The sequence below is a fragment of the Etheostoma cragini genome, chromosome 11, assembly GCF_013103735.1.
Source record: "Etheostoma cragini isolate CJK2018 chromosome 11, CSU_Ecrag_1.0, whole genome shotgun sequence".
NCBI classification, from domain to species: Eukaryota; Metazoa; Chordata; class Actinopteri; order Perciformes; family Percidae; genus Etheostoma; species Etheostoma cragini.
In genome coordinates, this window is record NC_048417.1 from 19,016,708 (window position 1) to 19,032,391 (window position 15,684).

Genomic DNA, 15,684 nt, shown 5'->3' on the forward strand with positions numbered 1-15,684 from the left:
CACTGCTACATAGTGCTACCAGTGCACAGATGACAAGCAATTGACAACATCAATGGTTTAAATGGAATAGCAGAGCAAACAGTGCTGCAATGTATGCTGCTAATAAAATAGCATTTCATCCTACCACATATGCACTGTGAGTGCTGTATCATTGTGGGGAGTGACAGAGCTTTTATGTAAAATAACAACTCACAACACTTAATTATTCACATCCTAAATCCATTCTACAAGAGCTGATGAGGGTGATGCTAATGCCTTTGTGTTTCTGAAATATCGCTCTAAATGGCCTTTTATTTATCTGGCTATGTTACAGGCCATTAACCAAGGAAATTTGTTTATTCATAGTCACTTCATGTTTTCATGTTACTCCTTCTCCTGTGTCCCCTCAGGCCGGCCAACCTGTTGTTGGACAGGAGCAGCTCAGAGGTTCCCTCGATGGGGACACTGGGTGAATGGATGGATGGTATGAGGACTTTGCCCTGCAAAGAGGCCTTCTCTGGGGTCAGTTACAGCTCCTGTGACACCCTGGCCAAGACCTCCACTGAGTAAGACAACTGCACACACACACACACACACACACACACACACACACACACACACACTAAGCTCCTCTGCCCATTCATGAAATTCATGAATTTAAAGAGGCTCTTGGTGAGGAGCGCACACGCACACGCACACGCACACGCACACGCACACGCACACGCAAACACACACAAACACACACAAACACACACACACACACACACACACACACACTCTTGTTCTCAGTAAGTAAAGAAAGCTATAGAGCCCTTACTAAAGGTGTCCAGATGAGTCATGGTAATTCCAAATGACAGGTCTTTAGCCACGCTCTCAATGTTGCAAGTTTGACCACAGAGGGAGAATGTGAAAGCATTAAAAGAAAGAGAGATAAGTAGAGAGACAAAAAGAGGAAGAAAGAGAGAGGACAAGAGTTGTGAGTTCCATAAGGGAGAGGGTGGTAAGAGAAAATCTATTGAGTGAGGGAATGGGAGGGGAGATTTGACAAGATAAAAGGGAAGAGAGATAGGCCTTTGAAAGAGCAAATAAAGGCATAGCTGTCAAATAGGTATGCATGGCACTCAATACTGTAAAGCATTAAAATGCAGAGCAAAGATCAAGCGAAGATTTTCAGAAAACTATTTGAGAGCATAATCAAAAGAAATTAGAGAGCACACACTGCATGACCTACAGTATGTTCTCTTGAAGTTTAATATGATGATGTGGTCAATCTTCTTCTAGTTCTCTTAAAAATTACAGTCGATGCTGTGATAAATCAAACAATTTACCTCCATGCAACATTAAGAGAAGACCTGGACTGGTGTTCCCTGAAGTTCCTTCAGAGTGCCTTGCCTTATACAATATGCTATCAAATAAATAAGAAGACAACTGTTGTTTAGCTCACCGCAACATTGATACAGTCCGGAATTTATGACATCCAGTACCTAAGCCCTTCCTGAGACCAAATGGTAATTTTACTGTTAACATACCTGCGTCTTCCCTCAGGACAATGATCCCTTGATGTTAAACCTTGTAAGCCTTCCCTCAGGACAAAAGTATTTTGATGTTAAACTCACACACATAGAATCATAAGCTTCCCCCAAAATCAATACTTTGAGCACAAAACTCTAAAATCTAATTTGTTTTTTTTTCGACAATCTTCTAAAATCTATGTTCATGGGCCCCCGGATTGCCCAGTTGGTAGAACGGACGCCCATATATAGAGGTTTACTCCTCGAAGCAGTGGGCCAGGGTTCGACTGCGACCTGAGACCCTTTGCTGCATGTCATGTCTCTCTCTCCCCTTTCATGTCTTCAGATGTCCTGCCAAAATAAAGGCCGGAAATGCCCCAAAAATAATCTTTGAAAAACAATGTTCATCCAACAGCAAATTGTTACTTTTTTTGTGAATCTTTTTTCACCAAGATTTCTTTTGACATAACGAGGAAAAGTGTTACAGACACTGAACACATCAGCAAAGTGTCCACGGTCAACATAGACTATTTCATTTTGTTTTCTCTACAATTTATGCTCCTAGCAAATTATCCATGATTAATATTTCAATGTTGAGGCTACTGTGATTCCTTCACCATAACCGCGTTATTGTTTTGTTTTTTGTTAACTATTGAAGTCAACACTGACTTTAAGCACAAGACGACACACATCCTGGATGTGAACATATACATATTTGACTGAATTAATGTAATCCAGCAATTATTAATTCTACAAAATGACTTGTGACAAATGTTTTTTTTGTTAGAGGTTGAGAGTTTTACATTTTGGAGTATGAGGGACTTTTGGTGGGAAATTACATTATTGTCTGGGTATTTGTCACAGTGGGTTTAGTAGATCAATGTCCCTGGATAAAGGAGTGCTAGTACCAGAGAGATTATAGGTCTTACTCTGCTGATAGAATCCGCAGGCTGACAAAAGGTTCTGCGATAGTAGATCAGGTTCTGGAAAGAGTCCTGTGCTGGCAGACTGAAAGGAATTAGGATTTCCAACCACAGTGATAAGAGACTGGGAGATTATACGGATGAACATGCTGCCTTTAGACTTACAGGTCACTGCAGGTTACGGCCACTTTGGAAAATGAAGGACAGCTGACTATTTTTATATTGTTTTGTTGTTTTCTTTTTTTCTCAAAGTCAGAATGCAGACATTTGTTCTCTCTCTCTCTCTCTCTCTCTCTCTCTCTCTCTCTCTCTCTCTCTCTCTCTCTCTCTCTCTCTCTCTCTCTCCCTCTCCCTGCCTGGATCCGTTGGCCTGCTACTGCTTTAAGTGATATGGAATGTGACCGGGTAAATAATTGGACATTTCTAATCGTTGTGATCAAAGCAGCCATTCACTGTGGTGATGGCAGCCGCAGGGGCAGTTGTGGAGTAGTGGTCAGTGCTATGCCCAATAGCAATAGTCATTAACAGTGTCAGGCTTTATATGTTAGAAAGAAGCAGTGCGTAATGTGTGCCCTTTTATACAATGATGAAATATGGATTTGATGTCACTAATTGGCCAGTACAGGCCCGTAAAAGTATTATAAAGTAAATAGGAGTTTAAATCTTCGCCAAAGGCAACCTTCCACATTGGCAATTAAAAATTGCAATAACTTGTAACTTAAACGTATTTCAATCAGGAGAAACAAGTGAGTGGAGTAAAGAGGAAGGTTTACAACAACAGATGATATATGGATATTTAAGTTTTAGGAGAAAGTTTTTGACGCTAAAACTCTACGGGGAGACTTGTAACCCAGGGGTGCTCGCCCTGAGCAGAAGCGAGATAAATCCCCCCATGGAGTCCAAACAATGGTGGTGGTGTTGGTGGCGGATGATTCTGCTGAGGCTGATGGAGCTGAAGAATCTGTGAAGACTAGCAGTGATTGGGAGGTGGAGGGGCCGCTTTGACATTTGCAAGGATTTAAACTGAAATGACAGCTGACAACAACAGAGAGGAGAACAGATTTAAACAGGGTTACAGCCGTGAACACTCTGCGTGCACAACAGCAGAATGAATGTACTAAAGGCAGATAGATCATTTATATCCTATATTTAAACAGAGGCAGCAGCAGGATGACAGACTTGCAATTTAGGTGGGACACATTGCTGATTTGAAAGATAAGATTAGCTGGAGTGACCACCTAAGCATGCGTGAAAGCATTTAATGCAGATGCAGGAGGAATGTGACTGCAGTTCTACTGTATAGTCTTTGTGACTATGCTATGGCTTCATTAGAACTTTATTTTCACTAACTATTAAAAGGCTTTTATTAAACTGTTTGACGTTATTCTTTGTGCGGAAGATACCAAATGAACAAGAGGCAAAGTTTAGTTTTCTTTGAAGTGAGACAATATTTGGATGATAATAATAATGACTACTTTCTTATCTTATTTTTCTCTGTTTTAGCTACATGCTGTGTCTTTTGTCAGGTGTACCATATAAAAGATATATTTAGTCTTCTGACATTTCTAATGCCATTTATTTAGTGGATATGCTAATCAATAATAATTTCTCTTTACTCAACATATTACAAAACAAAAAAGCTTACACTGCAGACTGAGTTGTGTGGTGAGGGTAGTTACACAACACACCTCAGATAAACCCCCTGCTAAATAAATCATATTGGCCTATGATCCTCTTTCTGTAGCTAGATGCTAAATTGGATTACTGCAGTATTAATCCACTGAAGGCTGAGGCTAAGGCACTCAAGGCTAGCTCAACTACAAGGCTAGCAGCCCCGGCTGAAGCTATGCATTGCTCAGTATAGATTGCTCTATTGATTTGTACAGTCTTAATCTAGTCCTTGCTATTCAGCACAATGCTTGGCGATGCTCTGACCTCCGAGGAATGGTAATCATACTTGGCTGCAGTGTGCTGACTCATCTGCTGGTGTAATTGAAGTCCTTTTTCAAGACGGTGGAATGGATTGACTAGTAAATACCGCGTTATTTGGACTATTTTCTCCATGTAGAAAGAGTGCATCCAAAGTTCACATTAGGTATTTCAGGAAGTGACCAGAGTGCTTTACAAAGGGCAATGGCCAAACACTGACATGTTCTTGTACAACCACACACGGTACATTATAGTACATATGGTGAGGACCCTTCCTGGTTCCCAAACCTTACCCAGCATCCACTTTCTTCCAACAACTCAAAATGTGACACAACAAATTAGGAAATGACTTCTGCCTGTTTGAAGTTATAAAGCGATACAGTGGTTAAAGTTGGGTAGTTTAACTTTTAACTACACTAAAGCAATAATACCTTACAGACGTTATACACTGGGATGTTGGGAATTGCTGAGGACTGTGACATGCATGCTTTACAAATTAACTAATCTTTTTCATGTGAGAGTTTGTGTTTAATTTTAATGCATATGTTTGAAGATTTAATACTTAACTTTCTTAATGGCACAGGATAAAGGCACAATAAAATATTAATTTTGTTAGTGTTGAAAATGTATACACAATGTCTAATACATCCAAACTTTTTGACTTGTGGTTCAACTCATAATGTCAGAATAACTTTAAGGGAAGCCCAAACAGTGCACTGTGTTTCATCCCTAGTTAAAGAACAACGTTGCCGCAAACAACAACAAAGTTCATCTCTATGGAATTATTATGTGTTGCAACTTGAAAGTGTTGTGTTAATGTCATGGTGATTTTTTTATTTTTCTCTCTTTTTAAATGTCATTGCACTAGTTCCCCTTTCCCCTTACCCCTTCTGGTCCAACTCCACAGTTAAATAAACAGCATTTCAATTATTTGAATAATAAATAGCTATATCCCAAAACATATGGTAATAATGATGTAGTTTGCTGAGCAAACAACCACCAACATACCCATAGTTATGATGAATTTTATTTGCAGAGCTATTAGTTTTTTAGCTTTATTTTATTATTAGTATTGTAATTGAGTTGATAAGTTTAAGATGAGATTAAATCTTTTTACGAAATGTCTACCAGCAACCTATAAATAGGGGATTCCTGTATATTTTGAGATCATAAAATATTTGGCACCATTTCCAGGAGTTGCTATCCATGTTACTTTTAAGTTCAGAGCATCTTTATTTCCTGAATGGGTAAAGCGTCATGATTTAGCCTGATTCATTGCAACTACGATGTGGTTCCGATACCATTGTAGATAAAGCACAAACTGATGACATCCAGTTTAATGTGTTAATGTTGTTGGGCCTGGCTGTGTCTCAGGAGAGTGGTTCTGACGGAGGTCCACGTCACACCAGCCACTTGCCCAGAATGGGAGCCATCAATGGGAATCACCACTCTCTAACGCCCAGCTCCTCTCCGCCTCCTCAGGCTCTGGATGGTGGGTGGAGGACAAAGACGTACTGGGAGCAGTAACCTACGTACCTCCAGAATCACTGTTGGGCTTTCACATGTCTGACTTTTAAAGGGATAGTTCAGTGATAACGTAATAGCTGTGTTTCTATCCAACTGTCAGCTGTAACCTCAAACAAAAGTAAAATTTAACAACAGGCTCCCAATCAGAAACTGAAATATTAGTGAATGAATGGAAACCTTGATATGTTCTGTCTATGGCATACTTGTGCTGTTTGTTCCAGCAAAAGGCAAAAACCTCTTTGGTTTTGTCGATTGTGAACTTCATGGAAATACCCAATTGATTGCCCAGTTTACATTTAAAGCATTACTTAATTTGAGTGAACTATCCCTTTACCTTGTAGCACAGAGTGAAACAATATTGTGATTTTTCTAAATGTCTGTTATTTTGGCTGCTTTGGAGAACTAAATGCTCTGCTTGCATCTCAATGATACAAACTTTCATGTGTCCATTTTGAAATAACACTTAAATAGCTTATGGGCCGAAAGTGTTTCTTGTAGTAATGCCACCACTCTGATCGCAACTCCTCTGCTTCTACTAATACAATGCAATTATTACTACTTATTGATGGGCAACACAGATTACTCCTAACATGCACTGTGACTTCTTCTGTACCGTAATATCAACATTGCTTTGTGTACTAAATATTTTTAGGCTGTCGTTACTGTATGTTTCAAAATGGCTTAAGGTTTGATTGGATCTGTCTAACTACTGTGTATTTGATGTGTATGATGCATAAATGTTAAACTGACATTGTATATTAGCTCTTATTTATTTAAAAATAACAACCCTGTGCATAACACATGCTCTTTTTTTTTTACACATGAATGCATATAACTAATTTTTTACAAGCTTCTCAGAGTATTAACAAGTTAACAGATTTATCTGAATCAAAGTGTAATATCCTGTACATGTACCAGTGCTGCTCCTTTCCACATACTTACACCTACCTTGTCAAAGAAAACCAGGTCAATGCAATGCAGGAAACTAGGGCTTTTATGCAACCGTGGCCCTCCCATGCCATTTCCTCCACTGACAGGGTCATAATAGCAGCTGTCAGTGTAGCCCCACAGGCCCACCTCCCTGTTTGTTGGTAATGGAGAGTGGAGGCAACACCCCCTCCACCCGTAGACCCCACTTCAGAGATGTGGCAGTTTAGTGGCCTTCTGGGAAATGCAGTCTTTTGTGAATGACAGATGCATGGGAAAGTGAAGGGAGCAGCGCTGGGAGCATGTTATTAAATGCCACATGGGTGTCATGTCCTGCATTGCTAATGCACACTTTTCATCTTTTTTCTTTCCATCTCTCCCTCCCTGATCTGTAATTTCTATCCCTACCCCCCCTCTCTCTCTTTCTCCCTCTCCTTCACAAACCAGGGATCTTAAAAAGGTTGGAGTGACAATTGTAGGACCGCAGAAGAAGATTGTGAGCAGCCTCAAAGCCCTAGATTCCCACTCCAAGAATGGCCCAGTACCTGTTTAAGAAATGAACCCATCATGTTAAAACACCAGAGACCTGTCTGTCGGTGTGGTTGCTAATCACAGTCTAACACAGTGGCTTCATGCATAAACTGGAAACGGATGGAGAAATATGATCTAAATTAGAGCTTTCATTGTTTCGTTGGAAGACGATATCAAGTCCTGACAGGGAAACATGAACGAGTTCACTGCAGTCTTGTCAGCTAGTTTACTGGTTGACTCTTCGACTCTCCGTCCATCCATGTCCAAGTTGAGATGCCTTACAGACAAATAGGAGGGTAGAGAGAGCATGGGATAGCCAAGGAGGTCAGGAAGAAAACTGGGACTGGACTAACATAAAGCCGGAGCTCTCCAATATTGGCTAAGCTGGACAGCACAGCCTTCCCTTTACAGCTAAAAAGGGGATGGGCATGCTCACAGTCTCCTCCCTCCATACCTGACTAAGCAGCCCGGTGAACGAGTTGGTGAAATGGCTGAGATGCCATGTGTAGAAGAGCATGGCAGACAGCAGCAACTCCCCCGGATATGGACACTTCCTAGACTAAGGAGGTCTGAGGCGTGAGATTTTGTTGTAACTACCTATATTTACTATCTTGATCCATGCGAGAACTGACCTGGTATGAACACACCTAGATGTTAACCGAGCCATTTTAGTCTGTAGCTCTAAACTATAGCATTTGCATTCAGTAGACATGTCACATAAAAGCAATAATTACAATAATCAGTCAATAGTCTCATTGTACGAAAGCCATGAGTGTGTCACATGTACAATGTATTGAACGCTGTCCTTTGAAGGTACAGGGGCCATAACACACTTCACACACATTATTTTCATTATGGTGAAATCTACGTTTTATGTGCTTATATGAACAGATAATGTACAGTTATATTGCCGTTCCCTCATCCCAATGCTCTCTGTGTAAAATCTCAGGATGTATACGTTATCATTCTATTTTCTAACAAGGGGAAACAGTCAGAGGGAATGGAGCACAGTCAGTTATTGAGAGTGCAGGTTAGGAAAGACAGAACAAAGGAAAATGTAAGATATAAGAGGACAAAAGGAGAATTTAAATAGGTTAAAATGGTGTCATTCAGGTCTCTGCTTCAGACATTCTTCTTGTGTTCCGGAAGCGTTTGAAACTAAAGGCAAGTTTGTGCTTGAGTTTGTTCTTCAGGTTAGACAGGTTTGCATCATGAAGCCCACACAACATCAGGTATCAGTTTCTTTCAGTGCGTACGCTCAGTTCAAAAGGTTGAGATCAACATTGCTGGTCTAAGGGTGTTGTAGTCTTATTAAAAAAGCCATGCGTGATCTGAAATGTGCTGGAAAAAAAGTATGAAGTATGAAATGTATCCATAAATCCTGGTGTGTTTAATGCAAAAAGAGAGTGCCTCCTCTAGTTGGGTTGGATCATGGTGGGATCGCCAAGCAAAAAGCTCCAGTTTTGATTTGTTTTCCACAAAGCCTGTGATCTCATTGGGGCATGGGATTTTCTCATCACCGCCAAGGTGTGAAAATACCCTGAAAGAGATGAAACACTTCAATAAATGATTGCTTTCTGAGGTACTTTATAGTAAACTATATGTCCAGGATGGGATTTCCTAAAGGCACCTTAAAATATCTTTGTACTATAAAGTACAGACTTAAAGACTTTAAGTTAGTCTGCTGCTTTAATGTCACCCAGTCAGCCCCTCAGTGCAACACATACACAGTATTTCTAAACTGGCACTTTGTGCTGTTGGCTGGGTAATATTTAACCCCAAGGGTACTATCTTTAAGCGTCTTCCAAGCACTTACTAGACATATTTTAGCACTTTGAAATGAAATGGTAATGCCTTGGTCTAGACTAAGCTTATGAAACGAAAAGGGGTGATTATGGTGCTTTTGGGAAACCCTATTCATTGTGTCAGTCGGTCCTCTGTTACTCGGTCTACCTGTGGATGCTGCTGTTGCTGCTATATGTTCTAATTAGCATGTACATAATGTAAACCATCATAATGATAGCAACTGGCTCTACAGATCCCACTATATGTACATGGCCATCCTTCTTTGTACAAATGTTTGTATGTATAAAGGAATGACTTAAAATTTTGCAACATTTTAATTAAAAAGAGACAAAAAAATAATCTGTATTTTATTTTATCTTGTTTTGGATTATATTTGTCTGCTTTGTTTTTTTTCTACAATAAAAAGTCAATTATGATTACATTATTATTTATTTGTTAACATAAAGCGCAATATTGATGTTTTTTTTTTAACTTACAGTAAATTATGTGCCAGTGCTATCTGTGTTTTGGTTTTAACTTACTTTATAAACCTGGGATCTCTGAGAGAGCAATACTGTTATGCACCCTATATCCAGATCCCTCATTTTCTGTCTCAAGACTGATCCGTGTGTCCGTGTGAGAGTTAACGTGTGCAAAATGTAGATGGCCTTGTCTACTAATGTAAAATGATTTGTAGTGGAAACATTTATATTTTTATAATAAATATTCGCAAAATATTTTCCAAAAAATGGAACATGATAGACCTGCTCCTGTGTTTTTATTCTATGATGTGGTTATGTCACAGAACAATACATAATGTAGCTTTTCTCTTAAATCTAAAGGTAGGTAGGTATGTTCAACAGATCACACGTGGTTGTCAAACACTCATAACTCAGATGTCATCGTTTTATTTAACATTCCATAGATCAGTCTTTTGGCACATCTTGTCTTTTTCAGGATAAAAGCCAGCCAACATCTGATGGACATCTATGGTGCTCATAACATGTGCTTCAAATCAACGAGTTCATTGGGCAATCAACATGAACAAAGAAGAAGTCCATAGAAAGGTCATTCATAGCCGAGATAGGTCTTCGCCATCAATGCCCACACTCTAAGAATTAGCAAATAGAATTTAAATTGCTTAAGTGACAAAATTCTTACTGACATTTAGACCAATGTTCCTTAATTGTCAAGTAACCTCATCTGATTGGAGCATATCTGTTTGTTGTTTGTTGTATAACTTGCCATAGTGGTTTTGACAGATTTCATGAAAGATGCCCAGAAGAATCCAGTCATTATGAAAATGAAAAAATAAAATGAAAAAGGCCACTTATGTTACTAATGTCTTCTGACTAGTATAACATCATCTAAGAATTTCAATTATTTTAAATTATATCTCCATTTTTATACATACACATACAACTAAAATGGAATATTAAAGAAAATGTTGATTTGATGAAAGGCCACAACTTCCATGGACGACTCCTACCTTTCTTTATTGTCTATCCACCTTACAGTTCTTCATTTCCCTATTCTTATCCATTATCACATGCTGCACTGCATGCCCAGTGTGTAAGAATTATAATTAAATATGGAGTTTTGCAGAATTGTTCAATATCAACATTGTGTCTGGTTATGTGATGGATTGTCACAAAACACTCCCTTTTACTCTACCTGTCTAGTGGACCTGCTACGCTTTGTCCACAAACCCTCCCACATCTGTTAACCAGCTTCTAATTTAACCACCTCGGCCTCTGTTTCTGATCCCATCCTCCCTGTGGCCGCCTCCTCGTTTCCCCGGCCGGCCACATCCAATAAAGCATTTTGTTTCCAATCATCCATGGTTAAAGTCGATTTGTTGTGTGATTATAATGGGAAAGATTTTTGTTGTCTCTTATTTTTCGGACTGGGAGGAGATGAGATGTGTCAGACAGGGGAAAGATTGATGGTCGCTCCACTCGATGTTGAAGGCTGACACTCGCCAGATGTTCCCTAGCAGATGTGCACAGAGAGAAAACAGGACACTGCCCTCCTCAATGCATGAAACAATGAACACAGTATGCTTCACAACGCCACCAATTAGGTATTGTTTTCATTCAAAAACCTCCATGGTACTGAAACCACTGGGGTGATTGGAAAGACAGAGGAAGGGCGGAAGTGGGGGAGGTAGAAGGGATGATAGTTAGGGGGAGAGGAAGCTGTAGAGAGCAGGATAGAGCACAGGTGCGCTGGAAATGTTATGCTGGAAAGTTCTATCCAAGTAGATAAGGATTTTTTAATAGCAATAAATACAATTGCATAGATAATGCAATAATGCAGGAGAAGAGCAGCACCATTCATCATCTTGCTTGGCAGTGTGCTGTTAAAATGTGCTTTCCTACCTGGAACACAAACAGAAAGCATGGTTCCACTTCCAGAGTATAATGAGAAAACAAAGTCATGATGTGTAAAATTCATTTCCCATTTTGAACAAGGAGTGACATGCAATCATCGAAAGCTCAGCGTTGTCCGGATTTGTTTTACATCCACCTCTGTTTATGTGGAGACTGGAACCATCACTGCTACTGTGGCTTTAAGTTGAACAATGTTTAAGGCTGTATACTGTACATGTATTCACCTAATGTGCCAACATGTTCATGCTGACCTGATGAAAATGTTCTTTTCTTTTTAAGAGTGTCTCTTTTCTTGTTTTATTGTATTTCAACCCTTACCTCCAGACAGTGATTGTGTTCCATTGTTTGAATTTTCAATTTGGCCTGCACATTTATCACAGCCAACATCCAACCAAAAACACAAAGAATTCTCATATTCTTGCCTTTTTATTTTCTACTCTCTGCATATTATACAGAATGTATACTTACTGCAAAACCAGCTGATGGAAATGCACCTGATTTTTAGCCCATATCCCATTCTTCCTATGTAGAGATATTTCCTCCCTTTGAAGCCTGTTCTGCACCCTCATCCCTCTATCTCCTCTCTGTCTTCCCTTTTGGTTCCTGGTAAACTGGTCTCCAGCTGTGTGCAGCTGCTTTGCAGGGCCTGAGGCCATGTTACAAACTCCTACTGCTCCCTGCGGCCTGCCGTGAGAATGTCATCCTCATGAGCTGACTTCCTGGGTTCAAAGTTCCCTGATAAAAGACAAGATGTGTTAATTACCTTTGTGGCAAGCCGTGTTTATCTGTCTGCAGCAGTAGATCATTGAAGAGTAAAGGATTTGCCCCTCCAGCATTTTGCAAGCAAACAAACAAAGCAAGGCAGTGCTGACACAAAGAGGGTCTCATACGTACACATGTACACTGCAGGGAGCACTAAGCTGTCACAATACTGTCTTCCGCCACATACATGCACATGTGCACACATACAAAGATAGATGACTGTTGGTTGCTGGTTTTGTAATGCCTGTGCATTACACACACACACCCACACACACATACACACACACACACACACACACACACACACACACACACACACACACACAAACACACACCATCACAAAAGAAAGTGAAGCTATCATCACAACATCCTCACCAGTGGTGGAAAGTACAGGCAGTTAGGTGTTTTGATCAAGCTAAATAGGTAAAAATAAAGGATTTTTACTTACAGAATCTCCATGGTTACCTAATATAACATAACCATCTATTGGGGATTAAGCATGTTAAAAAATATTGGTTACTGATGTGTTGCATTTAAGAAGATTCAAACAAATTATTTCTTCCTGTACAACTAAATAAATACAGGTCTTATGTTTAAATTGAAACAAATTGTGTTATTATAAAAGATATTGGCATTTGGTGGTTATATTCAATATGTACACATGAATTGCATTTTTTGTTTCACCAAAATATCCAGAGATGACTCTAAAAACTTGTCATCACATTATAAGTTACCACACACCCTGAACTTCCTCTGGAGCACAGCCCAGAACCCTATATGAAGATTAGAGTCACTGTAATGATACCTGAAGAGTGCTATTACCACTCTGTTAATGGTTGAAGCGAGGCTACAGAGCTGCTGGTCCCGCCTGCTGTTGACACCGCTGCCTATACCGGGGAGAATTGATTTTCCATGAATGCTGAGTGATGTGGAAGGACTGCTGGCCCTCTGATGTCAGCACTCTGTCATCTCTCTCTGTCTTTCTCTCTCGCTGTCTCTGCATCCTCTCTGTCACTCTCTATTCTTCTTTCTCTCCAGTCTTTCTTTCCTTCCCACCTCTTTTTCTTACTCAGTTTCTTTTCATTTCAATATATTTCCTTGCTCTTCACCTCTCTGCCTCACTTTTCAGCTCCTCTTCGACTGCTCTCTCATCTTCACCTCTTTACCATGTTCTATCCTCTCGCCTCTGGTCTTGAAGTCAATTCTGCTTCATTGGCATCACATTGTAATGTATGTAGTATTAATTAAGATCAATTTGCAGACGTTAATAGTTAATTAGTGTTAATTAAACAGCAGTGTACAGGCTACTGTCCATCTGTATCTCCTTCTAGCCACAGGTAGGATGATTACATGTTGAGATCACAATGCTAAATGCTAGCAGCAAGAGTCCAATTTCCACTGCTGTCACACTCTTTGCATCATTCCCATGAATTCATTTCACGTAGCTATTGACTGTTCTTGCAAAAAGAGATTATGTAAGTGTTATAACTTTACCGGCCTTTTCCTGATTTATTCTTTTGCGTTCCTCAACACATACAGTACATGTAAAAGAGGTTGTTGGACTTAAAGAGACCCCAATCACTTAATATGCAACTCCACTTTGTGAAGCCTACTACTGATTTACAGTGTACTTTTACGTCAGAGGAAGACAGTGAATTAGTACATTTACCTGCCAAAGAACTTGGCAGATTCTGAATTTAATCACAAAATATCACAGTTGAAACATGGAACAATCAGACAGGACTCACGGCACACTGCCATGAGTCCATGTGGCGACTCATGGCAGTGTGCTGTCCAGTGATACCTGTTATGAGAGCTAATCAGCACATCTGGGTTAATCAACCACCAGAAACCCAATACAGAGACATTCAGTTGAACTCCGGACTGTGTGTGTGTGTGTGTGTGTGTGTGTGTGTGTGTGTGTGTGTGTGTGTGTGTGTGTGTGTGTGTGTGTGTGTGTGTTGTAGGTTGAAATCCATCAGACTACCAGTTTGAGAGATCTGCAAATAACAGATACACAGACAGACATTCCTGTGATTTATAGATAGATTTAAGGTTTCTTGATAAGCAGATCATTTTTATTTGACATTGTTCATGTAAAAAATCAGTTTTGAAATGAACATGTTTTATACATTTAAAATTGCATGTGAAATACTGAAATTGATTTAATTTGTATATACTTTATTTCAAAGACTTGATTAGCGTGTCTAAAGTTTCATCTTATCTTGTTGAGATTGTTAAGAACATTTCCTTCCAGTCTACAAGTCAGTTAGATTTGAGATAAATTGAGTTAAATTGACTTTGCTACATCTAAGGGGAGAGAGAGTGAATCTGTGCATGACTAGGCTGATGATTTGATTATTAAACGTAAAACATCACATATAATTGTAAGGGTGGACACATTTTTGTGTGTATTTGCAATCTCAGAACAAAAATTCGATTTTATTATAAGTTATTATTTTGATGAATGTTGAAGTTCTCACCGGATGCACCACACTTTCACACAAACTCAAGTCACCCTCTCTCTCTCTCTCTCTCTCTCTCTCTCTCTCTCTCTCTCTCTGTGTGTCTGTCTTGCGTTCTCTTCATTGCCCCATCTTTCCACCCACATATTAAAGCCATATATCACCAGGATCAAACCCAGTGTGTGAGAGCCAGTGACAGACTGATTTACTGGTGGGTTTCCTCTGTGTCTGTGAGTTTTATGATTGGGGTCGAGGGCCAGGGACACAGGGATACATTTCTGACAAGGTCTGTCTTTGACTACTGGTGTTTCTAGCATTTTTCATCCCTTCTCGCTCAGCTTGACCTCTGTGAATTGCAAGGCCACGTGTTAATGCCACTTTTGACTGAAACAGCTGAGAAGAAGATCCAGAAGTTGTCATTGCCAGCACTCAAAAGTCAGGCTTACTATATGGTTAGCGGGGTTTGATTCCACTACATTACAATCATATTTGACACATCATGGTGAATGGGTGAAATACTGATACAGTATATACCAGTGGCTGTGACGGTAAGCGTACCTGACTCATTTCCGTTTCCTGTGCTTGTGTGTTGACAAGGCGTTGCTGCTCACTCAATACTAAGCTAGTTCAATTTGTTATTTTTTGATATATTAGCGGCTAACTGTCCGCTAAAACACGTATTCTTATAGTAGTTCTGCCTAAGCACTCACAGTTCTTTACATGTTCAGTGACTTTCGTTAAACAACAGTTTTTGAAAGCTTGGTAGCTAACGCTACCGTACTTTAGCTTCGCTGTTAACGACTTTAGCTTAGCAGTTAGCCATAACTGGTTAAGTGACTGGAACTTGAGAAAAGGGTTGTTCTACATTTGCTTCGCTTAGAGCTCGCATCAACGGGGCATAGGCATAAGCATTTGTTTTACGTCCTTCAGTGACTTTTGTTAAATAACAGT

The 15,684-nt window shown here is 39.7% G+C and overlaps 1 protein-coding gene across 7 annotated transcripts in view; it reads left to right on the forward strand.

Moving 5' to 3' along the window:
* Positions 1-9,863, forward strand: part of epha3 (eph receptor A3) — a 96,824-nt gene extending 86,961 nt beyond the window's left edge. For 4 of the 7 annotated variants that reach the window (XM_034885106.1, XM_034885107.1, XM_034885104.1 and 1 more), the window contains 2 exons: positions 390-545; positions 7,244-9,863. In XM_034885106.1, coding sequence (XP_034740997.1) covers positions 390-545; positions 7,244-7,349 — 262 coding nt within the window. In that variant the 3' untranslated portion in view covers positions 7,350-9,863. Of the gene's footprint in view, positions 1-389; positions 546-5,716; positions 5,835-7,243 lie in introns of all 7 variants that reach the window. The other 3 variants (XM_034885110.1, XM_034885108.1, XM_034885109.1) reach the window with 2 other exon arrangements.
* Positions 9,864-15,684: the final 5,821 nt, after the last annotated feature.